We start from the raw sequence: 25,873 nt of genomic DNA, 5'->3' as shown, positions 1-25,873 counted from the left end.
GCCACCTGGTGGCAGCGTTCCCGATCTACGACGCAGCTTCTACTTTCCTCGAGGCGGCCGACCACCGAGACGCGGCGTCCGTTTCCCAGAGCGACCCTAAGGCGTCTTCAGCCGGGATCCGGGAGGAGGGCTACGTCACTTCCGGTCGGGTTTCGGTCGGCTGGGCCAGAGCGGCAGGCGGGGCCTGGTCGGGCGGCCGCCGTTGGGCGGCGCCGAGGTGAGTGTGGGGCGGCGGGGGCGGCGGGGCCTCCCGGGCGCGGAGCGCGGACCCTCCCCTCGACACCGAGAGCTCCCGCCCCGGGTCCCACTGCAAGGCCCCGAACCCTATTGGTCTCCCTCGGTCGGGGTCGTTCCTCGCCAGGCCCCTCTCCCGCCGCGGAGTCTCCGTCACCGGTCCCAAGCGCGCCCTGGGGTCTCTCAACCAGATTCCCCTCCCGGGTCGCCCCAAAGGGCTGCTTCCGCGGCGCGAGATGCTGCCGGTAACCAGGCGCCGCGCGCGCCGGCCTCGCGCTGTTGTGCTCCCCTCTCTCTCTCTCTCTCCGCCCCCAACTCGTTCCGCCCCCAACTCGTTCCGCCCCCGGTTCCCTCCTCGCGGGCCTCCAGCTGGGGGGGGGTTCATGCCCGCGCACACTCCCGTCACCTCCAGCGTCAGCCCGCCTCCGCATTTCCCCCGCGGCCCTGAGGGTCCCGCACCCCGCCCCACCCTTCTGCTTCTGGCCCTCGGAAGCCTTTCTCCTAGCAGCTAAATTTTTGTTTCTCTTTCTAGAGACTTTTATTCAAGGTCTGAAACCTTTTTATTTGCCCCATTGTTTTGTGCTTTTAAAATGTAGCATTAAAAAATCTTTTTCTATAAAATTTAAGTACAGAGAATGGATTAGCAAACGTCAGGGACTGGGATTGCCAGTTCTCTTTTTGCTACAATTTTTTCAAGCCCCTCCCCCCGCCCTTTTTTTTTGTAATTTAAGAAAACTGTTAAAAACCCTGGCGGTCCAGTGGCTAAGACTCCGCGCTCCCAATGCAGGGGGCCTGGGTTTGACCCCTGGTCAGGGAACCAGATCCCACATGCCGCAACTAAGAGTTTGCATGCCGCAACTAAGACCCGTAGCAGTCTAAATTAAAAAAAAAAAAAAAATCCTCTTAGCAAATTTCAAAGTATATAATACAGTATTGTTAACTATAGTTACCTGGCTGTTCATTAACTCTCCAGAACTTATTCATCTTGCATAACTGAAAGTTTGTACTCTGACCAACATGTCCATTTTCATTAACCCCCAAACCCTGGCGACCACCATTCTACCCTTTGAGTCTATGATTTGGACTGTTTTAGATACCACGTATAAGTGAGATCATGCGGCGTTTGTCTTTCTGTGTCTGGCTTATTTCACCTAGTATAATGCTCTCCAGGTTCATCCATGTTGTTGCCAATGACAGGAATTCCTTCTTTTTTTTTTTTTTTTTTTAATTTTTACACTTTATTTATTTATTTATTCTTTTGGCTGTGTTGGGTCTTCGTCTCCGTGCGTGGGCTTTCTCTAGTTGCGGCGAGCGGGGGCCACTCTTCATCGCGGTGCGCGGGCCTCTCACCGTCGCGGCCTCTCTTGTTGCGGAGCACAGGCTCCAAACGCGCAGGCTCAGTACTTGTGGCTCACGGGCCTAGTCGCTCCGCGGCATGTGGGATCTTCCCAGACCAGGGCTCAAACCCGTGTCCCCTGCATTGGCAGGCAGACTCTCAACCACTGCGCCACCAGGGAAGCCCATCCTTCTTTTTTTAATGACTGAATAATATTCCATTGTATATATATGCCACATTTCTTTTTTTTCCTTGTTTTTATTTATTTATTTTTTGCCATATTTACTTTATACTTTCATCCATGGACAGACGTTTAGGTTGTTTCCATGACTTAGCTGTTGTGAATAATGCTGCAGTGAACACGCGAGTGCAGATCTCACTTTGAGCTCCAGATTTCATTTCTTTTGAGCTCCAGATTTCATTTCCATACTGAGAAGTAGGATTGTTGGATCATATGGTGGTTCTACTTATAATTTTTTGAGGAACCTTCATACTGTTTTTCATAGTTGATGCACCAATTTACATTTCCACCAACAGTGTGCAAGGGTTCCCTTTTCTCCAAATCCTCACCAATGCTTATTTTTTGCTTTTTTTTTTGAAAAGGTATCGGATGTTCTTTTTTTAAAATTAATTTATTTTTGGCTGCGTTGGGTCTTCATTGCTGCACACGGGCTTTCTCTAGTTGCGGCAAGCGGTGGCTTCTCTTGTTGCGGAACACGGGCTTTACAGGCGCACGGGCTTCAGTAGTGTGGCACTCGGGCTCAGTAGTTGTGGCTCACAGGCTCAGTAGTTGTGGCACATAGGCTTAGTTGCTCCGTGGCGTGTGGGATCTTCCCAGACCGGGGCTCGAACCCGTGTCCCCTACATCAGCAGGTGGATTCCTAACCACTGCGCCACCAGGGAAGACCCACCTGGCAACTCTTTACATAGTATATCCATTGTATTTACAAGAATTTATATAGCATCTACATTGTGTTAAGTATTATAAGTAATCTAGAGATGATTTCAAGTATACGGGAGGATGTGTATGTGTGTGGGTTATATGCAAAGACTATGCCATTTTATATAAGGGAGTTGAGTATTTTCAGATTTTGGTATCCTATTGGGGTCCTGGAATCAATTCTGCGTGGACACCTAGGGACAGCTGTATCTCACTTTTATTACCACAGCCTTATAATAAGACTTGAGGACTTCCCTGGTGGCTCAGTGGTTAAGAATCCGCCTGCCAGTGCAGGGGACACGGGTTCGAGCCCTGGCCCGGGAAGATCCCACATGCCATGGAGCAACTAAGCCCGTGTGCCGCAACTACTGAGCCTGCGCTCTAGAGCCTGCGAGCCACAACTACTGAGCCCACGTGCCACAACTACTGAAGCCCGCACGCCTAGAGCCTGTGCTCCACAGCAAGAGAAGCCACCTCAATGAGAAGCCCGCGCACCGCAACAAAGAGTAGCCCCCGCTCAATGCAACTAGAGAAAGCCCGCGCACAGCAACGAAGACCCAATGCAGCCAAAAAATAAAATAAATAAATAAATAAATTTATAAAAAAAAAAAAAAAGACTTGATATCTGGTAGGGCATGGCTCTGCCTTAGTTCTTCTTTGGCATTGCCTTGGTTAATCTTATTAGATCATTACTCTTGTGATGTTTAGAGTCATTTTGGTCAGATATCATGATATGTCCCGTTGCAGTTTTGCTTGTACAGAATTAATAGATTCATTTGGGGAGAACTGACATTTCTGTGATATTGAGCCCTTCTGTTTATGAACGTTGTCTGTTTCTCCATAGGTTTTGGTTTTTTATGTGTGTGTCCTTCAATGAAGTTTTATCATCTTGTCCATAAAGTTACTTTTTTTTTGTTAGATTTCGTAGGTGCGGTATAGTTTTTGTAGCTGTTAAGAATGCTGTTTTCTTGGTTGCTGATTGTTAGTATATGGGAGTGATATTAATTAGTCTATTGACCTTGTATATGGCAATCCTGTTGAACTCTTATCATCCCAACACTGGGTTGATACTCTCGGATTTTCTATGTAGATTGTCTTTTTTCTTCTTCTTCTTCTTTTTTATTTTGGTTGCGTGGTGGCATGTGGAATCTTAGTTCCCCAACCTGGGATCAAACCAGTGTCCCTTGCAGTGGAAGCACGGAGTCCTAACAACTGAACTGTAGCTTGTATTTCTTTTTCTGTGACTTAATGCATTGGCTAGCGTCTTTGGTACACTGTCACATAGCAGCTGGGTGAGGGAGCAAGCATCTGCCTCTTGTCGCTGACTAATGCTAATGCTTCTGTTGTGTTCCCTTAGCGTTGTTATGAAACAGACTTGAGTGCTAGGAGTGCCAGGGTCTTGGCCTGCACTCTGAGAACCACTACTCTTATGCGTGGTATGTAGAGTTGTGTTCCCTTTTTTGTTCTTAATAGTATTTTCTTTTCCATCTTTTCCCCTTCCCCACTTTGGACTTGCCAGACGTTTGTGTATTTTATTAGCATTTTCAAAGAACCAAGGTTGAGATTATTTTCTGTTTCTTTAAATTGTGTTTATTTTTTTTCATTTTCTTTCCTTGAATTGCTTTCTTATTCTGTGCCTGGTTTCTTGTTGAATGCTTAGATTATTATTTCAATCTCTTTGTTAAAATAAGTGCATTAAGGTTTCCCTTAGGTAATCTTTGTTTCCATTTCCACCTTAATTTCCATTTCTGTGTTTTTCTTGAAGGGGGGTCCTTTTTTAAATCAGATACTTCTAGTGGAACAACAATATGAAAGTTTGCCAAATGATATCAGCCTTTGGAATTTTTTGTGTTTTTTTTATATATATATATATACACACATTTTTTAAGGTTTATTTTTTATTATTTATTTTATTTTATTCTTGGCTGCGTTTGGTCTTAGCTGTGGCACGCGGAATCTTTTGTTGCGGTGTGCGGGCTCTTTGTTGCGGCATGTGGGCTTCTCTCTAGTTGTGGTGTGTGGGTTTTGTCTTCTAGTTGTGGCGCGCAGGCTCCGGGGCGTGTGGACTCAGAAGTTGTGGCACGCAGGCTTAGTTGCCCCGTGGCATGTGGGATCTTAGTTCTCTGAGCAGTGATCAAACCCACATCCCCTGCATTGGAAGGCAGATTCTTTACCACTGGACCACCAGGGAAGTCCATGGAATATTTTGAAACTTTCTTGTTTGTCTGGTATGTGTTATTTCTTATAATATTCAGTGTACATTTTGAAAAAGTGTATTCTCTGTGTTTTAAGTAAGTATCCTCTATTTGATCCACTCATTTCTGAGGGAAGTGTGTTAATAAAATCTCTCATTCCAGGGGAGGGTTTGCATGTTTCTCTTTGGCACTGCACTTAGCTTTGGTTTTCTACACTTCGAGGATTTGTTTGTAGATACACATGTTTGTAATTACAGCTTTTGGTGGATTTTTCCTTTTATTAATACCCGGTGTCTGCTTTTGTTCCTAATAATGATTTTTGCTTTCAGTCTTGTTTTGATTGGTATAAACATCGCTAAGGCACATGCAGCAAAGCATGTTCAGCTCGCAAACACCGTGCTAAGGGGAAGAAGGCAGCACAGAGTGCAAAAGGCATAGCCCCTCTGACAGAGTCCACAGGGCGCTGATCTGTGCTGCCAGGAGCCAGGCAGAGGTTCTCCTGGGAGGCCAGCAAGGAGGCAGAGCCTGCAGCAGTGGCAGGGCTGTCAGGGCCTGGTTCTGTGGGCCGTGCCCCTCGAGCTGTGTGTTCGATTTGTCGACTCTGCTGTATAAACGTCATACTCCAATAAAGAGCTTTAAAGATACAGAAAAGGTAAATATAGCTATTATAGCTTTATTTTAATTAGTGTTTCTTTGGTCTGTTTTATATTTAGCCTTTCTGTGTTATTTTAGGTTATATAGGTTCATTTTGTGTATCTAATTGGAGAGTCTTGTGCTTCCAGTAGGTGAGTTTAATCCTTTTACTTCTATCTGTTACACATCCATTGGTCTTGTTTCTACTAGTTTTGTGTTTTTTGCCTCCTCATCTTTGACTTTGCTTTATGCCTTCTATTGATTTTTTTTTTTTCACTCCTTTTTCTTCCTCAGCCCTTAATGTGTTATCTTTATTCTTTCATATAAAGTGAATGACTGTTTCCATCCTCCTCCTGAATGAGACTACTTGGTGCCCAGGAGCAGATGACCTGAAATGTTGTACGTGTCTGCAGGAAGCAGAGTCTGCCCGGGAGGCCGAGCACTGAGGCCGGCTGCAGGAGGGGCCAGGCTGGACCTCCACATGTTCTTCTCTCTTCCCTCAGCACCTGAGTGACTGGCTCCTGCCTCCATTCCCGGGAAGCCCAGGGTACTAGGCAATGGCAGCTTTGCATCTGTCTGCCCTGCCCCAGGTGAGCATCTGTCTTCCCTGGGAGGCGTGAGGTCTTCTCCCAGGGCTTCCTTGTCTGCTTGGCCTCAGCAAACACTGTCAGGCGTCTCTGCTGTGGGGCGCTGAGCAGAGGAAGGGTGACCCTGGGAATCCCCCAACCTTCCTGAGTGAGCTGGCTCAGCAGCCAAAGGGTCAGGTCACCCCCTAGGGCCACGCTGAGGGATCAGGCCTGTGATCACCCCTGTGCTGCTTCTCTAGCCCGGGCCCAGCCTGAGCCACGCTTGGGCCTGCAGCAGCTCTTGTTGTTGCAGGCTGAAGTGACCTTCGAGGACGTGGCCGTGCTCCTCTCCAGGGAGGAGTGGGGCCGTTTGGGCCCTGTTCAGAAGGGCCTCTACAGGGATGTGATGCTGGAAACCTACAGGAACCTGGTCTCGCTGGGTGAGGCCCCTTTCTGGGATGCAACTCAGGGAACAGTCCTGGGGACTCAGGGCTCAGCAGGGGCTGGGCTGGGGGCCTCATCCCCTGGGCCCAGAGACGGGTGTCACTGACCCTGGTCCCAGGCAGGCCTGTTCTGCACAGAGGAGGGCCCTGGGTGGAGATGGGTTCGCCAGCACCGGATAAGACTGCCTCCCTGCCCCAGGCCCAACGTAGGTGCACCTCCTGGTGGAGAGAGTCCCCTGTGCTCAGATCTTCATCTTCATGACCACGTCCACCCCTCCAGGGAGTATCCAGATTTCACATCACCCCCTGTACCTGTGTGTCCTCTCCCCCGCCAGTCCCAGGGTGAGCCCACACTGTGTCCTTGGCATCAACCCCAGGCCTCGTCTCCTTCCCAGGAGCTGGACCTACAGGCCCCAAGCCGGAGGTGATTACACAGTTGGAGCGAGGGGATGAGCCGTGGGTCCTGGACGTGCAGGGGAGAGAGGGACCGACCATCGATGGCTCAGGTGCGTAGCGGGGCTGACTCCCCGACTCACTTGCTGAACAAGTGGGGGTCCACGTGGGGGTTTACAATATGTAGTGTCAGCCGACTCATGAGTTTGGAGGAAGATGCATTATGGCCAGCGCAGTAGCCCTGGGAGTGGCCTCTGCTGAAACCCGGGTCACCTTTGCCAGCCTGGGTGCCACAGTGGGGTGACTCTTTCTTTTAACTGAAGTATAGTTGATTTACAATATTGTTAGTTTCAGGTGTACGATGTAGCGATTAAGTATTTTTACAGGTTATACTTCATTTAAAGTTGCTACAAAGTAATGGCTATGTTTCCCTGTGCAGCACAGTATAGTGCTTATTTACAGGGTGATTCTTGAGCTGAATCTTGTAGGAGGGTAAGAAGGGGCAATGTTGGTGGAGGAGAAAAGAGGAAGGCACTCGGGTGTGCTGTGAAGGAAGGCCAGGCCCCCAGGACTCCATGGAGCCCTGCTGTCCAGAGCTCATGCCCTCCGAGGGGCGTCAGACCGTCAGGCGGGGCCATAGCGATGGAGAACATCGCTTCGTTTGCCCTCTTCTGAGTTAACCTACTAGATGATTTCAGGCCATTATAGGAAAGGGAGGGAGTACACGTCATCCCAGATCCTAGCACCCAGATACAAATGTGTTCCGGTGTGTACCTGCTGTCCCTTTTCCAGTGAAGTCTGGTCTGCACCCACACACAGACATCGCTTCCTAATAGGAATGCAGTGATCTGTGTGCATTGTGGGGTCGCTGGATTTTTCACTGAATGCATTTCCATTTCTGTGCACACGAGCTGCGGTCACTGCTCTCAGTGGAAGTGCTGTGGGGAATGGTGTCCTCTGGGTTCATTGCCACAGAGAACGCTGATGAGTGACTTTTTGCAGGTGTCTTGCTGATGTCCTAGGAAGGAACTTTCGGCTCAAAGAACTTGAATTTCACGTTTGTAAATTTGTTTATTCAAGTATAAATACTTACAGAAATGGGACAGACCCTATTTACAGCTCAGTCGATTTTTATGAAAATCCATCATCCAGATCAAAATAGAGAACATATCTAGTTCCCTGGGAGCCCACAGGGCCTCCTCAGTCATTTCTCACTGCTCCCTACCAGCCCTTCTCTCTGACTCCTGCGGGGCACCTGCATGTGGTGAACCTGCCATGTTGTATGGAGTTTGTTCTGTCTGTTCGCTGTTCTGTCTTGAACACACCACAAGTTTTTTCCATTGTACTTCTGCAGGGCATTTGGTTGTCCCCATTTTGGGGCCGTGTGTGTGTGTGTGTGTGTGTGTGTGTGTCTTGGCTCACAGAGAATGCATTTTTGTTGAGTGTATTCCTGCAAGTGGAGTTACTGTGTGCCTTGTCAGGGAAGAAAGGGTGGAGACATGGGCCTCAGACTTGAGGGCATCCCTTGTTGCATCTTGAGTTTAAGGTGCTGGTGGCTCCCGGGGTGGCCTCTCAGGCCCCTGGGAAGAGCCCTGGGAATGGGCGTGGCCTGCTAGGGAGGGCTGAGGGACCCAGCCTCTGTGTGCTCTATCCTCTCCTCCTCAGTTGGCATGAGCTCTGCTCTCTGCCCTTCTGGGGAGGCAGCTGGTTTTCCCACCATGGATTTTGGGGTGGATTAGCTGTTGTTAGGCAGCCTTACACTCGCTCAGCTTTAATTTCTTTGTCAGATATCCTTCATGACTTTTGGGACCCCTCCTTGCTCTGGTTTCCATGATGCTATGAAGCTTCCATCTTCTGTCCTTTTGTGATGAGGACAGGTATCCTGCAGTCCCAACCAAGCAGGCTTTGTGGGCAGAAGGCAGGCAGGAATGGTGTGGGTGTTAAGAGTTGGGCGTATGCTTGTGCTGCCGCGAGATTGCAGCCCTGGGTGAGGCTTTTAAGCCTCTGGGCTCCAGGCTCTCATGTCTGCAAGACTTTGGAGATGGTGTTGTTGTGACTTTGGAGATGGTGGAGATGGTACTCCACAGGTGGTCAGCAGCATCTTTATACCTTCCTTCCAGAGTCAGAACAGGTGATCCTGAGGTGTTCCATTTGTTGTTTCAGCTCATGGGACCAGGAGTGAGAACCAGGAGTTGACTTCAGGCGAGATGCTCTATGGGGAAGAACTGGACCAACTCAGGGGGAGTGTTCTCCAGGGACCTGAGCCGGGAGAAGCCTGTAAGCATGTCAGGGAGCCAGAGGGGAACATGGACGGGCCTGTGGAGCAGAGAGGCCCCAGGCCAGTCACACTGGCCAACAAGGAGAGTGGCCTGGAGTGTGGGGGAAACCTCAGGTTGGGGTCAAGCCCTCTCGCTGATCAGAGACCTCACAAATGCGATATATGTGAGCAAAGTTTTGAACAGAGATCATACCTTAATAACCATAAGCGTGTACACAGGTCCAAAAAAACAAATATAGTTCGTGATTTAGGGGAAGTTTTCACTGCAAATTTAGTTGTTAAAGAAGATCACGAAATTCCTATTGGGAAAAAATTGCATTATTGTGGTTGCTGTGGGAAAGCCTTCAGGTACAGTGCTAACCTTGCCAAGCACCAGCGGCTGCACAGCGAAGAGAAGCCCTACAAGTGCGACGAGTGTGGGAAAGCCTTCCACCAGAGCTGCGAACTCATCAATCACCGCAGGATGCACTCCGGGGAGATCCCCTACCGCTGCGATGAGTGCGGGAAGACGTTCAATCAGAGGCCCAACCTCATGAAGCATCAGAGGATCCACACTGGGGAGAAACCCTACAAGTGTGGTGAGTGTGGGAAGCACTTCAGTGCCTACTCGTCCCTCATTTATCACCAGAGGATCCACACTGGAGAGAAGCCCTACAAGTGCAACGACTGTGGGAAGGCCTTCAGTGACGGCTCAATCCTCATCCGACATCGTCGGACTCACACTGGAGAGAAGCCATACGAGTGCAAAGAATGTGGCAAAGGCTTTACCCAGAGTTCTAACCTTATTCAACATCAAAGAATTCACACTGGAGAAAAACCCTATAAATGTAATGAATGTGAGAAAGCCTTCATCCAAAAAACCAAGCTTGTTGAACATCAGAGAAGCCACACTGGAGAAAAGCCCTATGAATGTAATGACTGTGGCAAAGTCTTCAGCCAGAGCACCCACCTCATCCAGCATCAGAGGATCCACACGGGAGAGAAACCCTACAAGTGCGGTGAGTGTGGGAAGGCCTTCCACAACAGTTCCAGACTCATCCACCATCAGAGGTCACACCACGGAGAGAAGCCGTACAAATGCACTGATTGCAAGAAAGCCTTCAGCCAGGGCACGTACCTCCTGCAGCACCGGAGGATCCACACCGGGGAGAAGCCGTACACATGCAGCGAGTGTGGCAAGGCCTTCAGGCACAGCTCCAACATGTCCCAGCATCAGAGGATTCATCTCCGGGAAGACTTTTCCCCGTGACTGGGGGAGGCCCCTGAGGTCTGCTGTGCACTTCCTGCATGTGACCCACCCAGCCCTTTACTTGCTGTCCACATAGTGTTGGCACAGGTGAAAGAGCATTTCTGTCTAATTAAAAAAAAATCTTAAAACAGAAGCAGTGCATGTTCATTTTAGAGAAATCGAGTGAGAAACATAAGCAAACAGGAGAAACTCCTGTAGCCTCCCCTTAGACAAAGAGAACTCACCACCACTGTGCCCGGTGTAGGTTTTGTCCAGACACACCGAACAGCATCCTCAAGAGAAGTACTGTGGTGCTTTCTGTGCAGCTCGTTTCCTCAATCCTGGAAAACTCACACTGGAGAGAATTCTATGTGTTTACATGGTTTTACACATTGTAAATTTTTAAAAATTAGCATTTTCTGTATCACTTAATAGAATTGCCTCTTTTATTGTGGTAAAAGATATACAACATTACATGTACCATTTAAACCATTTTTAAGTGTACAATTCAGTGGCATTAGATACATTCACAATATTGTATAACCATCAGCAAATCTGTTTCCAAACTGTTTTATCCGAAACGGAAACTCTGCACCCATTAAACAGTAATTGTCCACCCTCCCCCTTTCCATTTTTCTGTTTCAGAGAATTTTTCTATTCTAAGTACGTCATATAAGTGAGGTCATACAACATTTGCCCTTTATGTCCTGGCTTATTTCACTTAGCATAATGTCCTCAAGGTTCATTGTGTTGTAACAGGTGTCAGGACGACATTCTTTCTTTACAGCTGAATAATAATTGCACTGTTTGTAGATAGCACGTTTTGTTTACCCATCATTTGTTGATAGATTACTTGGGTGTTTCTGCGTGTTGATTATTGTGCATAATGCTGCTATGAACATTGGTATACTGATCTGTACTTGTGCTTTCCCTACTTTCAGTACTTTGGGGTATAATCCTAGGAGTAAAACTGCTGGATTATATGGTAATTCTATGTTTAAGTTTCTGAAGAATGGCCACACTTTTCCACAATGGCAGTACTATGTTATATCCCCACTAGCAATTCACGAAGGTTCCAGTTTCTCTACATCCTTGTCAATACTTGTTATTTTTCCATTATTTTGTTCATAGTCATCCTAATGGGTGTGAAGTGGTAACTCACTGTGGTTTTGTTTTGCATTTCCATGATGACTAATGATATTGAGCATCTTTTTATGTGCTTATGGACCATTTATTTCTATTCCTTCTTCGGAGAAATGTCTATTCAAATCCCTTGCCCATTTTTGAATTGGGCTGTTTGTTTTTGTTGTTGAGGTGTAGGAGTTATGTATTTTGCATAGTAATCCTTTATCAGATATAATAACTGGCAAATATTTTTTCATTCTATGAGTTGTCTTTCTAGTCTCTTGATAGTGTCCTTTGATGCCAGAAGGTTTTAATTTTTATGATGTTCAGTTTATCTATTTTTTCTCTTGTTGCCTGTGCTCAGGGTGTCATATCCAGGAAATCATTGCTAAATCCAAGATTATGAAGATTTGCCCCTACGTTTTCTTCTAAGGGATTTTATATTTTTAGGTATTATGTTTTGGTCTTTGATCTGTTTTGAGCTAATTTTTTTTTTTTTTAAAGGTATTTTTTTATTTTTTAAATTAATTAATTTTATTTATTTATTTATTTTTGGCCGTGTTGGGTCTTTGTTGCTGCGCGTGGGCTTTCTCTAGTCGTGGAGAGTGGGGGCCACTCTTCGTTGCGGTGTGAGTGCTCCTCATTGTGGTGCCTTCTCTTGTTGCGGAGCACGGGCTCCAGGCGCTCGGGCTTCAGTAGTTGTGGCACGCAGGCTCAATAGTTGTGGCTCGCGAGCTCCAGAGTGCAGGCTCAGCAGCTGTGGCACGTGGGCTTAGCTGCTCCGCAACATGTGGGATCTTCCCAGACCAGGGCTCGAACCTGTGTCCCCTGAATTGTCAGGCGGGCTCCTAACCACTGTGCCACCAGGGAAGTCCCTGAGCTAATTTTTATATATGGTATAAGATAAGGGTCCAACTTTAAACTTTTCTGTGTGTGGTTATCCAGTTTTCCCTATAACATTTTTGGAAAAGTCTTCTTTTACCCCACTGAATGGTGTGTTAGCTCAAGCTGCCACAACAAAATACCACAGACCAGGTGGCTTAAAAACCAGAAATTTATTTCTCACATTTCTGGAGACTAAGAAGTCCAAGATTGGGCTTCACTGGTGGTGCAGTGGTTAAGAATCTGCCTGCCAATGCAGGGGACACGGGTTCAAGCCCTGGTCCAGGAAGATCCCACATGCCACGGAGCAACTAAGCCCGTGCGCCACAGCTAGTCAGCCTACGCTGTGGAGCCCGTGTGCCACAACTACTGAAGCCTGTGTGCCTAGAGCCTATGCACCACAACAAGAGAAGCCACTGCAGTGAGAAGCCTGCGCACCTCAATGAAGAGTAGCCCCTGCTCGCCACAGCTAAAAGAAAACCCGCGTGCAGCAACGAAGACCCAATGCAGCCAAAAATAAATAAATAAATAAAATAAATTAAAAAAAAAAAAAAAAAAACCAAGTCCAAGATCAAGGTGTTGGCTGATTCAGCTCCTGGTGAGGATTCCTTTCCAGGCTTGCAGTACAGCCGCCTCACTGTGTCCTCACTTGGTGGAGAAAGATCTCAGGTGTCACTTCCCTCTTCTTATCAGGGCACCAGCCCTATGGCATTAGGGCCCCACCCTATGACCTCATTTAACCTTTATCACCACTTCACAGGCCTTACATCCAAATACAGTCACATTGGGGGTTAGAGCTTCAGCTTATGAATTTTGAGGGGGCACAAACATTCAGTTCATAACAAATGGTCTTGGCACCCTTGTCAAAAAGCGACTGTACATGCAAGGGTTTATTTCTAGGCTCTATTCTCTTCCATTGGTTATATGTCCTTATGCCAGCATCACACTGTTTTGATTAGTGTAGCTTTGTAGTAAGTTTTGAAATCAGGAAGTGTATGTTCTCTAACTTTTAAATTAATTAATTAATTAGGCTGTGTTGGGTGTTAGTTGTGGCATGCGGGATCTTTAGTTGGGCATGAGAATGCTTAGCTGTGGCATGTGGGATTGCGTTCCCTGACCAGGGATTGAAGCAGGGTCCCGTGTGTTGGGAACGTGGAGTCTTAAGTCCCTGGACCACTAGGGAAGTCCCTAGTTCTTTTTTAAGGTGGTTTTGGCTGTCCCTTGAGATTCCATATGAATTTTAGGATGGGTGTTTCTATTTCTGCAAAAAAACGTCATTGGGGTTTTGATAGGGATTGTAGTGAATCTGTAGATCACGTTGGGTAGTGTTCTGCCTCAGTTGACATGATCAAGTGGGGTTTTTTTCCTCATTTTATTAATGTGATGTATTACAATGGTTGATTTTCATATGTTGACCCTCCTTGCATTCTGTGAATAAATCCTGCTTGGTCATCATGCATAATCCTTTTTAAATGGGGATTTTTTAAAATTAATTAATTTGGCTGCACCAGGTCTTAGTTGTGGCATGCAGGATCTTCGTTGCTGCATGTGCGATCTTTAGTTGTGGTGTGCGAACTCTTAATTATGGCCTGTGGGATCTAGTTCCCTGACCAGGGACGGAACCCAGGCCCCCTGCATCGGGAGCGTGGAGTCTTAGCCACTGGACCACCAGGGAAGTCCCCGTGCATAATCCTTTTAATATGTTGAATTTGGTTTGCTAGTATTTTGTTGAAGATCTTTGCATGAATACTCATAAGGATATTGGTCCATAGTTTTTTGTCTTTGTCTCTCATTGATATCATGGTAATGCTAGACTCATAGAATAAGTTAAGAAGTATTACTTTCTCTTCAGTTTTTGGGAAGAGTTTGAGAAGGGTTGGTATTTATTCTTTTTTAAATGTTCTGTAGACTGAAGCCCTCTCTGTTGGGCTTTTCTTTGATGTCTTTATATCTAAAGAGAGTCTCTTGTAGACAACATGTAGTTGAATCTTGGCTTTTTATTTTTTTAATTTTATTTATTTTTGGCTGTGTTGGGTCTTCGTGGCTGCACACAGGCTTTCTCTAGTTGCGGCGAGCGGAGGCAACTTTTCGTTGAAGTGTGCAGACTTCTCATTGCAGTAGCTTCTCTTGTTGTGGCACACGGGCTCTAGGTGTGCAGGCTTCAGTAGTTGCAGCATGTGGGCTCAGTATTTGCGGTGCGCAGGCTCAGTAGTTGTGGTGCATAGGCTTAGTTGCTCCGCGACATGTGGGATCTTCCAGGACTGGGGCTCGAACCCGTGTCCCCTGCATTGGCAGGTAGATTCTCCTTTTTTTTTTTTTTAATTAATTTATTTAATTTATTTATGTTTGGCTGCATCGGGTCTTCGTTGCTGCGCGCAGCCTTTTTCTAATTGCAGCAAGCGGGTACTACACTTCGTTGCGGTGCATGGGTTTCTCATTGCGGTGGCTTCTCTTGTTGCGGAGCACAGGCTCTAGGCACGTGGGCTTCAGTAGTTGTGGCTCATGGGCTCCAGAGCGCAGGCTCAGCAGCTGTGGCGCACAGGCTTAGTTGCTCCGCGACATGTGGGATCTTCCCAGACCAGAGCTCGAACCTGTGTCCCCTGCGTTGGCAGGCAGATTCTTAACCACTGTGCCACCAGGGAAGTCCCTGGATCCTGGCTTTTAAAATCTACGCTGCCTATCTCTGCCCTTTAATAAGATAGTTTAATCTATTTACATTTTACATGGTTCCTGTTGAATGGTTTATTTCTACCATTTATCTATTTGTCCTGTATGTCTCAAGTTTTTTGGGTCTTTGTTGTGGTGCGTGGGCTTCTCGTTGCGGTGGCTCCTCTTGTTGCAGGTGGCTTCTCTTGTGGCAGAGCACGGGCTCTAGGCACATGGGCTTTAGTAGTTGTGGCATGCGGGCTCAGTAGTTGTGATGTGTGGGCTCTGGAGTGCAAGCTCAGTAGTTGTGGCGCACGGGCTTACTTGCTCCGCGGCATGTGGGATCTTTCCGGACCAGGGCTCGAACCCGTGTCCCCTGCATTGGCAGGTGGATTCTTAACCACTGTGCCACCAGGGAAGTCCTTAGTTGATTTTTTTTTTTTTTTGTAGTGTACCATTTTAATTCCCTTCTTTACTTTTCTGTATATTTTTTAGTTATTTTCTTAGTCATTACTTTGGGGATTACGTTAACCTAAGCTGAGAACAACTTAGTTGGAATAATACTGACTTAGTTTAGTAGTGTAAACACACTCTACCTTTACATCTCTGTCCCCCCTTTATGTTGTTATTGTCACAGGTCACATCTTTGTATGACTCACTTACGATTATTGTCATGCATTTGCCTATTAAATCATGTAGGAAAAGGAGACATTAGAAGCCGTAACAAAAATATTGTAATACTAGCTTTTTATATTTACCTATGTAGTTCCTTTTACTAGTGTTCTTTATTTTTTCTTGTGGCATTGAGTTACTATCTAATACCCTCTCACTTCACTGTACTTGAGGAGCCATTCTTTGGTTGCTGCTTTCAGAATTGTCTCCGTCTTTGGGTTTTGACAACTTGACTCTAATTTGTTTCAGTGTGGACCTCTGTTTATCCTGTTTGGCATTGGGTGTGCATATTCACATCTCAGATTTCAGAAGTTCCTGTCCATTATTTCTTCAGATATCTTTTCTGGCCTTTCTCTTCTTTCTGGGAGTCCTGTAATGTGTATGTTGGTACATTTGATAGTGTTTCATAGGTTTCTTGGATCTGTTCATTTTTCTTCATTTTTTCTTTCTGCTCCTTATACTGGGTAATTCCAATTGTCTTTTTTTTTTTTTTCTTCACATCTTTATTGGAGTATAAATGCTTTACAATGTTCTGTTAGTTTCTGCGGTATAACAAAGTGAATCAACTATATGCATACATATATCCCCATATCCCCTCCCTCTTGAGCCTCCCTCCCACCCTCCCTATCCCACCCCTCTAGGTCATCACAAGTTGATCTCCTTGTGCTATGCAGCAGCTTCCCACTAGCCGTTCATTTTACATTTGGTTGTGTATATATGTCAGTGCTACTCTCTCACTTCGTCCCAGCTTCCTCTTCCCCACCGTGCCCTCAAGTCCGTTCTCTACGTCTGTGTCTTTATTCCTGCACTGCCACTAGGTTCATCAGTACTGGTTTTTAAAATTCTATATATATGCGTTAGCATAATGGTATTCGTTTTCCTCTTTCTGACTTACTTCACTCTATATGACAGATTCTAGGTCCATCCACCTCACTACAAATAACTCAATTTCGTTCCTTTTTATGGCCGAGTAATATTCCATTGTATATATGTGCCACATCTTCTTTATCCATTCATCTGTTGTGTTTTTTTTTTAAATTTTTATTTTATTTATTTATTTTTGGCTGCATTGGGTCTTCATTGTGGTGCGCGGGCTTCTCATTGCGGTGGCTTCTCGTGTTGCGGAGCACGGGCTCTAGAGTGCAGGCTCAGTAGTTGTGGCACATGGGGTCAGTAGTTGTGGCTCACCAGTCTAGAGCGCAGGCTCAGTAGTTGTGGCACACGGGCTTAGTTGCTCCGCGGCATGTGAGATCTTCCTGGACCAGGGCTCAAACCCGTGTCCCCTGCATTGGCAGGTGGATTCTTAACCACTGCACCACCAGGGAAGCCCCATTCAACTGTTGATGGACATTTAGGTTGCTTCCATGTCCTGGCTATTGTAAATAGTGCTGCAGTGAACATTGTGGTACTTGTATCTTTTTTTTTTATAAGCCCAAGCTCAATAATGTTGATGGCAAAATATGATAGATTTTATAAGAGAGGTTTAAACAACCTTTGGAGCATAAAGTACATAGTCTTTTTTTTTTTTTTTTCCCCGCAGTCATGTTGCTTTACTTTTTTTTCCTTTTATTTATTTTTTTATACAGCAGGTTCTTATTAGTCATCCATTTCATACACATCAGTGTATACATGTCAATCCCAGTCTCTTAGTTCATCCCACCACCACCCCCACCACCTGCCACTTTCCCCCTTGGTGTCCATACGTTTGTTCTCTACATCTGTGTCTCAATTTCTGCCCTGCAAACCGGTTCATCTGTACCATTTTTCTAGGTTCCACATATATGCATTAATATATGATATTTGTTTTTCTCTTTCTGACTTACTTCACTCTGTATGACAGTCTCTAGATCCATCCACGTCTCCACAAATGACCCAATTTCGTTCCTTTTTATGGCTGAGTAATATTCCATTGCATATATGTACCACATCTTCTTTATCCATTCGTCTGTTGATGGGCATTTAGGTTACTTCCATGACCTGGCTATTGTAAATAGTGCTGCAATGAACATTGGGGTGCATGTGTCTTTTTGAATTATAGTTTTCTCAGGGAATATGCCCAGTAGTGGGATTGCTGGGTCATATGGTAGTTCTACTTTTAGTCTTTTAAGGAACCTCCATACTGTTCTCCATAGTGGCTGTATCAATTGACATTCTCACCAACAGTGCAGGAGGGTTCCCTTTTCTCCACACCCTCTCCAACATTTACTGTTTGTAGATTTTTTGATGATGGCCATTGTGACTGGTGTCAGGTCATACATACCTCATTGTGGTTTTGATTTGCATTTCTCTAACGATTAGTGATGTTGAGCATCTTTTCATATATTTGTTAGCCATCGGTATGTCTTCTTTGGAGAAATGTCTATTTAGGTCTTCCACCCATTTTTGGATTGGGTTTTTTGTTTTTGTGATATTGAGCTGCATGAGCTGCTTGTATATTTTGGAGATTAATCTTTTGTCAGTTGCTTCGTTTGCAAATACTTTCTTGCATTCTGAGGGTTGTCTTTTCGTCTTGTTTATGGTTTCCTTTGCTGTGCAAAAGCTTTTAGGTTTCATTAGGTCCCATCTGTTTGTTTATGTTTTTATTTCCCTTACTCTAGGAGGTGGGTCAAAAAGGATCGTGCTGTGATTTATGTCATAGAGTGTTCTGCCTATGTTTTCCTCTAAGAGTTTTATATTGTCTGGCCTTACATTTAGGTCTTTAATCCATTTTGAGTTTATTTTTGTGTGTGGTGTTAGGGTGTGTTCTAATTTCATTCTTTTACATGTAGCTGTCCAGTTTTCCCAGCACACTTATTGAAGAGGCTGTCTTTTCTCCATTGTATATTCTTGCCTCCTTTGTCAAAGATAAGGTGACCATATGTGCGTGAGTTTAACTCTGGGCTTTCTATCCTGTTCCATTAATCTATGTTTCTCTTTTTGTGCCAGTACTGTACTGTCTTGGTTACTGTAGCTTTGCAGTATAGTCTGAAGTCAGGGAGCCTGATTCCTCCAGCTCCGTTTTTCTTTCTTAAGATTGCTTTGGCTGTTTGGGGTCTTTTGTGTTTCCATACAAATTGTAAAATTTCTTATTCTAGTTCTGTGCAAAATGCCATTGGTAATTTGATAGGGATTGCATTGAACCTGTAGATTGCTTTGGGTTGTATAGTCATTTTCACAATATTGATTCTTGCAATTCAGGAGCATGGTATATCTCCATCTGTTTATGTTAGCTCTGATTTCTTTCATCAGTGTTTTATAGTTTTCTGAGTACAGGTCTTTTGCCTCCTTAGGTGGGTTTATTCCTAGGTATTTTATTCTTTTTGTTGCAATGGTAAATGGGATTGTTTTCTTAATTTCTCGTTCTGATCTGTCGTTGTTAGTGTATAGGAATGCAAGAGATTTCTGTGCATTAATTTTGTATCCTGCAACCTTAGCAAATTCATTGATTAGTTCTAGTAGTTTTCTGGTGGCATCTTTAGGATTTTCTATGTATAGTATCATGTCATCGGCAAACAGTGACAGTTTTACTTCTTCCTTTCCAACTTGTATTCCTTTTATTTCTTTTTCTTCTCTGATTGCTGTGGCTCGGACTTCCAATACTGTGTTGAATAATAGTGGTGAGAGTGGACATCCTTGTCTTTTTCCTGATCTTAGAGGAAATGCTTTCAGTTTTTCACCATTGAGAATGATGTTTGCTGTGGATTTGTCATATGTGGCTTTTATTATGTTGAGGTAGGTTCCCTGTATGCCCATTTTCTGGAGAGTTTTTGTCATAAATGGATGTTGAATTTTGTCAAAAGCTTTTTCTGCATCTATTGAGATGATCATATGGTTTTTATCCTTCAATTTGTTAATATGGTGTATCACATTGATTGATTTGTGTATATTGAAGAATCCTTGCATTCCTGGGATAAACCCCACTTGATCATGGTGTATGATCTTTTTAATGTGTTGTTGGATTCTGTTTGCTAGTATTTTGTTGATTTTTGCGTCTGTGTTCATCAGTCATATTGGTCTAAAATTTTCTTTTTTTGTGATATCTTTGTCTGGTTTTGGTATCAGGGTGATGGTGGCCTTGTAGAACGAGCTCGGGAGTGTTCTTCCCTCTGCAATTTTTTGGAAGAGTTTGAGAAGGATAGGTGTTAACTCTTCTCTAAATGTTCGATAGAATTCGCCTGTGAAGCCATCTGGTCCTGGACTTCTGTTTGTTGGAAGATTTTTAATTACAGTTTCAATTTCATTACCTGTGATTGGTCTATTTATATTTTCTAATTCTTCCTGGTTCAGTCTTGGAAAATTGTACCTTTCCAAGAATTTGTCCGTTTCTTCCAGGTTATGCATTTTATTGGCATATAGTTGCTTGTAGTGGTCTCTTGTGATCTTTTGTATTTCTGCAGTGTCAGTTGTACTCTCTCCTTTTTCATTTCAGATTTTATTGATTTGTGGCTTCCGTATTTTCTTGATGAGTCTGGCTAAAGGTTTATCAATTTTGTTTATCTTCTCAAAGAACCAACTTTTAGTTTTATTGATCTTTGCTATTTTCTTCCTCTCTATTTCATTTATTTCTGCTCTGATCTTTATTTCTTCTACTAACTTTGGGTTTTCTTTGTTCTTTTTCTAGTTCCTTTAGGTGTAAGGTTAGATTGTTCATTTGAGATTTTTCTTATTTCCTGAGGTGAGCTTGAATTGCTGTGAACTTCCCTCTTAGATCTGCTTTTGCTGCATCCTGTAGGGTTTTTAAAAAATTTATTTATTTATTATTTATTCATTTATTTGACTGTGTTTGGGTCTTCGTTGCTGTGTGTGGGTTTTGTCTAGTTGTGGTGCGCGGGCTTGTCATTGCGGTGGCTTCTCTTGTTGTGGAGTATGGGCTCTAGGCGCATGGGCTTCAGTAGTTGTGGCTCACAGGCTCTAGAGCACAGGCTCAGTAGTAGCACACGGGCTTAGTTGTTCTGCGGCATGTGGGATCTCCCTGAACCAGGGCTCAAACCCGTGTCCCCTGCATTGGCAGGCGGATTCTTTTTTTTTTTTTTTAATTAATTAATTAATTTTTGGCTGTGTTGGGTCTTCATTGCTGCACATGGGCTTTCTCTAGTTGCAGTGAGTGGGGGCTACTCTTTGTTGCGGTGTGCAGGCTTCTCATTGCGGTGGCTTGTCTTTGTTTCGGAGCATGGGCTCTAGGCACCCAGGCTTCAGTAGTTTTGGTGCACAGGCTCAGTAGTAGTTGTGGCTTTCAGGCTCAGTAGTTGTGGTGCACGGGCTTTGTTGCGCCACGGCATATGGGATCTTCCTGGACCAGGGCTCGAACCCATGTCCCCTGCATTGGCAGGCGGATTCTTAACCACTGCCCCACCAGGGAAGTCCTCCCATAGGTTTTGGATCATCGTGTTTTCGTTGTCATCTGTTTCTAGGTATTTTCTTATTTCTTCTTTGATTTCTCAGTGATATCTTGGTTATTTAACAGTACACTGTTTAGCCTCCATGTATTTGTGTTTTTTACAGTTTTTTTCCTGTAATTGATTTCTAATCTCATAGTGTTGTGGTGGAAAAAGATGCTTGATACAATTTCAATTTTCAGAAATTTTCCAGGGCTTGATTTGTGACCCAAGATGTGATCTCTTCTGGAGAACGTTCTGTGTGCACTTGAGAAGAAGTGTATTCTACCACTTTCAGGTGGAATGTCCTAAAAATATCAATTAAGTCTGTCTGGTTGTTTGTGTCATTTAAAGCTTGTGTTTTCCTTATTTATTTTCTGTGTGGATGATCTGTCTATTGGTGTAAGTGGGGTATTAAAGTCCCCCACTATTATTGTGTTACTGTCAATTTTTCCTTTCATGGCTGTTAGCATTTGCCTTATGTATTGAGGTGCTCCTATGTTGGGGGCATACATTTAAAAAAATTTTTGTTTATTTATTTTTGGCTGCATTGCATAAATACAATTGTTATGTTTTCCTCTTGGATTGATCCCTTGATCATTATGTAGTGTCCTTCCTTATCTCTTGTAACAGTCTTTATTTTAAAGTCTATTTTATCTGATATGAGTATTGCTACTCCAGCTTTCTTGTGATTTCCATTTGTGTAGAGTATCTTTTTCCATCCCCTCACTTTCAGTCTGTATGTTTCCCTAGGTCTGAAGTGGGTCTCTTGTAGACAGCATATATACAGATCTTGTTTTTGTATCCATTCAGCCAGTCTGTGTCTTTTGGTTGGAGCATTTAATCAATTTACATTCAAGGTGATTATTGATATGTGTGTTCCTATTACCATTTTCTTAATTGATTTGGGTTTGTTTTTGTGGGTCTTTTTCTTCTCTTGTGTTTCCTGCTTAGAGAAGTTCCTTTAGCATTTGTTGTAAAGCTAGTTTGGTGGTGCTGAACCCTCGTAGCTTTTGCTTGTCTGTAAAGCTTTTGATTTCTCCGTTGAATCTTAATGAGGTCCTTGCTGGGTGGAGTAATGTTGGTTGTAGGTTTTTCCCTTTCATCATTTTAAATAGGTCCTGCCATTCCCTTCTGGCTTGCAGCGTTTCTTCTGAAAGATCAGCTGTTAACCTTGTGGGGATTCCCTTGTATGTTATTTGTTGCTTTTCCCTCGCTGCTTTTAATATTTTTTCTTTGTATTTAATTTTTGATAGTTTGATTAATATGCGTCTCGGCGTGTTTCTCTTTGGGTTTATCCTGTATGGGACTTTCTGCACTTCCTGGACTTGACTGACTAGTTTCTTTCCCATGTTAGGGAAGATTTCAACTATGATCACTTCAAAGATTTTCTCAGACCCTTTCTTTTTCTCCTCTTCTTCTGGGACCCCTATAGTTAAAATGTTGGTGAGTTTAATGTTGTCCCTGGGGTCTCTGAGATGTCCTCAATTGTTTTCATTCTTTTTTTCTTTATTTTGCTCCCTGGCAGTTATTTCCACCATTTTATCTTTCAGCTCACTTATCCAGTCTTCTGCCTGAGTTATTATCCTATTGATTCCTTCTAGAGTATTTTTTTAAATATATTTTTAAAATATATTTATTTAATTAATTTATTTTTGTCTGTGTTGGGTCTTCGTTGCTGCACGCAGGCTTTCTCTAGTTGCGGTGAGCGGGGGCTACTCTTCGTTGCAGTGCGTGGCGCTTCTCACTGCAGTGGCTTCTCTCATGGAGCATGGGCTCTAGGCGCGTGGGGTTCAGTAGTTGCGGCACGTGGGCTCAGTAGTTGTGGCTCACGGGCTCTAGAGCACAGGCTCAGTAGTTGTTGCGCATGGGCTTAGTTGCTCCGCAGCATGTGGGATCTTCCCGGACCAGGGCTCGAACCCGTGTCCCATGCATTGGCAGCCGGATTCTCAACCACTGCGCCACCAGGGAAGCCCCTTCTAGAGTATTTATAACTTCAGTAATTGTGGTGTTCATCACTGTTTGCTCTTTAGTTCTTATAGATCCTTGTTAAATGTTTCTTGTATTTTCTCCATTCTTTTCCCGAGATTTTGGATCATCTTTACTATCATTACTCTGAATTATTTTTCAGGTAGGTTGCCTATTTCGTTTTCATTTATTTGGTCTTGTAGGTTTTTACCTTTCTCTTTCATCTGTAACATATTTTTTTGTCGTTTCTTTTTCTTTTTCTTTTTTTTTTTGATGGGTGGGGCTGTGTTCCTGTCTTACTGGTTGTTTGGCCTGAGGCATCCAGCCCTGGAGTTTGCAGGCAGTTGGGTAGAGCCAGATCTTGGTGACGAGATGAAGACCTCCGGGAGGCCTCACTCTGATTGATATTCCCTGGGGTCTGAGGTTCTCTATTAGTCCAGCAGTTTGGACTCAGAGCTCCCACCACAGGAGCTTGGGCCCGACCTGGGCACCAAGATCCCGCAAGCTGCGTGGCACGGCAAAAAGAAAAGAAAAGAAAAGAAAAAAAGCAGTACAATAACAAAGAATAAAAAATAAACTTAGATAAAATTAGGGAAAATAAAAATATAGTTGAAACAACTGCAACAAGGTAAGACACAACCACAACAGAAAAAAGAAAAACAAAAAACAAACCAAAAAACCAGTTGTCTTATCTTCAAGTTCATTGATCTTCCTTCTGCTGCTGAGATCTGCTCTTGAAGCCCTCCAGTGAGTTTTTCATTTCAGTCGTTGTACATTTCAGTCCCACAGTTTCTGCTTGGTACGTTCTGAGCATCATGTGATGCCAACTCCGGATTGTAAGTCTCCCACCCCTCGGGGTTGCTGCATCTTGCTTGTTGAGGGTTGGAGCCACCTGTGACTTTTCCTTACTTTTTCGAAGTGTAGTCCCTGAAATTTCTGTTTAATTTTCCATGTGGTCATCCAGTGACCTAACAAAGATTTCCTTAAATATCTAGTTCCCAAAAGGGGAAGAAACAAGTATCTTTTTAATTCCCCCTGGAAGCCACTTTTACCCATTTGAAACCAGTGTTTAAAACAATGACAGCCAAACCTGTGCCAGCCCCGCAGTGATCAAAAGCAGCAGTCAGCCGTCAGAACACAGTTCTCATGTTTGGAAGATGGTGGCCTTATTGCCTATCCTTCCTCCAGCAAAGCTGTGTCAGAAATGCAGGCCAGCATCCACACGGCTGTGTGCCACGGGCCAGGTGATGGGTGTGCTACGTGCCGGCCAGCTGTGGATTCACTGGAATTTGCTGAAATTTCCTACCCTCTTCGTCAAGCTCTCTCCTGGATGCTGCAAGCGTCTGACTAGACTTGAGTTCCAGAATAGTTACTTAAGAGTTCCTGCCAGCTCAATGGTCCTTTAGGTGGAGGGACAGAGTCCTGGAGCTTCCTACTCTGCCATCTTCCAGGACATCACTCCCTGTTAACTGCCTTTGTAACAGTAACAAAATGTTTACCTAATTAACATATTTTAGTTTTATAAAACTTATCATTTGGACATATATTATTCCACAGTGACTACTTCAGACCTTTAACTTATTCTTTTAAATTGTGTCTTTAGCATACATTCCTAGGAACAGGATAAATGTTTTAAAGGACACTGATGTAAATATGCAAACGCTTTCCAGAGTGGTTGTACCCAATTTGTAATGTCACCAGCACTGAATCATTGGAAAACTATTCGCCTGCCTGCCTGTCAGGATGCAAAGTTGAGCAGAGCACAGTCTGATTTCCACTCCACCTTCCTGCGTGGACGTCGTGCTTTTAACCTCTGCTTGCAGATTAAACAGGCATGACCGTGGCCAGTGCTTCACTAACTGGCTGATTACTCAGGAAACAGCATTTCTTTGTTTGGGTTTAAGTGGGACCCTCCTCTTTCTCAGACCCTTTGCCCTGTCACTGCTTGTGGCCCAGATGATCTTTTCTTGGGTTGTCTAAGAACCCCTGCTCTGGGGGAGTCCCTTCCACTGGCGTGGATGTCCCCTGAGCCAGTGGCACCCGAGGGACTGTGGCCTACTTGAAGGGAGTCCCAAAGCCCTGGGTTGGGGGGTAGGCTGGAGAGGCAGGGAGGGGTGGAGGGGCAGTGCAGTCTGAAGAAACATATTTAATGGTGAAGTGTACCTGGAAAAAGAAAGGTACGCTGTCGTTTTCATTGTGCAGAACCAGAGGACACGGTCTGACAGGTTTTCCTGGCTGTTTGGTTTTGGCTTAATAGAGCTAGTAACACGAGTCGGTGACACATTTTCACAGGGGCCAAGCGTCCAGCCCGTCTTGGGATGGGGAGGGAGCACAGGCAGAGGGACCCACTGGTTCTGGATGTTGGCACTGGGCCGTCTTGGGCGGCCGCTCCTGGGCACCTGGTCAGCTCACTCCTGTGGCTGTGTCCTGTTGTCTCCTCAGCTCAGGAGATCAGGAACCAATTTGTGAGCCTGCCTTTGGGGGTGATATCATCCCAGACCACAGGCTGCTTGTTAGATATTAATTGTTAACAACTCTGGGCAGCTAGCAGTGAGTCAGATGAGCAGTTGGGGTCAGAGGGTCAGACAATGAGGACCCTGGCCTGTTAGGGGAGGCTCAAGCATCCCTGAGTAAAAGAGGTAACGGCATCCACCCTGAAGGTCATGGTGAGGCCAGGTGAGGTCATGCTCACAGCGTGCATGTTTGGTGCTCACATACTAGGTTTTGTGCCTGGCCCTGTGCACACCCTTGGGGCAAAGACCCAGACAGGACATCAGATCTGAGCCACAGGGTTGCTGGGAGCTGGACCTGGGCCCTCCCAGCCCTGTCCTTGGGTTGAGCCAGTCCATGGGTGCCCCCCCCGGGTGAATGGCCTCTCTGCTCTCCTTGAGTGGCTGGAGTGGCTGGAGGGGGCCATGAGGCCTCTCATGCTTGCCTGGGGAAGCGCCTGTCCCAGTTTCCTACGTGGGTCTCGGGGTCC

At 44.9% G+C, this 25,873-nt stretch overlaps 1 protein-coding gene across 8 annotated transcripts; it reads left to right on the top strand.

Annotated features, from left to right (window-relative positions):
• The first annotated feature begins 148 nt into the window (after positions 1–148).
• ZNF34 (zinc finger protein 34) lies at positions 149–10,400 on the top strand. Of its 8 annotated transcripts, XM_059901852.1 has the most exons (9): positions 149–217; positions 4,547–4,738; positions 5,035–5,357; positions 5,438–5,490; positions 5,668–5,737; positions 5,842–5,928; positions 6,218–6,344; positions 6,743–6,853; positions 8,904–10,400. In XM_059901852.1, exons 6-9 carry the CDS (start codon positions 5,896–5,898, stop codon positions 10,265–10,267), a joined length of 1,635 nt encoding a protein of 544 aa, XP_059757835.1. In that variant the 5' UTR covers positions 149–217; positions 4,547–4,738; positions 5,035–5,357; positions 5,438–5,490; positions 5,668–5,737; positions 5,842–5,895; the 3' UTR covers positions 10,268–10,400. The 8 variants fall into 8 exon arrangements, with proteins under 8 accessions (XP_059757835.1, XP_059757840.1, XP_059757836.1 ...); XM_059901857.1 differs by lacking the exons at positions 5,438–5,490; positions 5,668–5,737 and having other exon boundaries at positions 8,904–9,017; positions 9,360–10,400; XM_059901853.1 differs by lacking the exon at positions 5,668–5,737.
• Positions 10,401–25,873: the final 15,473 nt, after the last annotated feature.

This window comes from Balaenoptera ricei, chromosome 17 (genome assembly GCF_028023285.1).
Source record: "Balaenoptera ricei isolate mBalRic1 chromosome 17, mBalRic1.hap2, whole genome shotgun sequence".
Taxonomy (NCBI): domain Eukaryota; kingdom Metazoa; phylum Chordata; class Mammalia; order Artiodactyla; family Balaenopteridae; genus Balaenoptera; species Balaenoptera ricei.
Note: the sequence above shows the minus strand (reverse complement) of the source record. Positions and strands in the feature narration are given on the sequence as shown.

Excerpts from the sequence above, each read along its gene's own strand:
- ZNF34 (XM_059901851.1), top strand. The coding sequence starts at position 5,896 with ATGGCAGCTTTGCATCTGTCTGCCCTGCCCCAG. Across the intron at positions 5,929-6,217 it reads ATCTGTCTGCCCTGCCCCAG|GCTGAAGTGACCTTCGAGGA; the intron begins GTGAGCATCTGT and ends TTGTTGTTGCAG. Across the intron at positions 6,854-8,903 it reads ACCGACCATCGATGGCTCAG|CTCATGGGACCAGGAGTGAG; the intron begins GTGCGTAGCGGG and ends TTGTTGTTTCAG.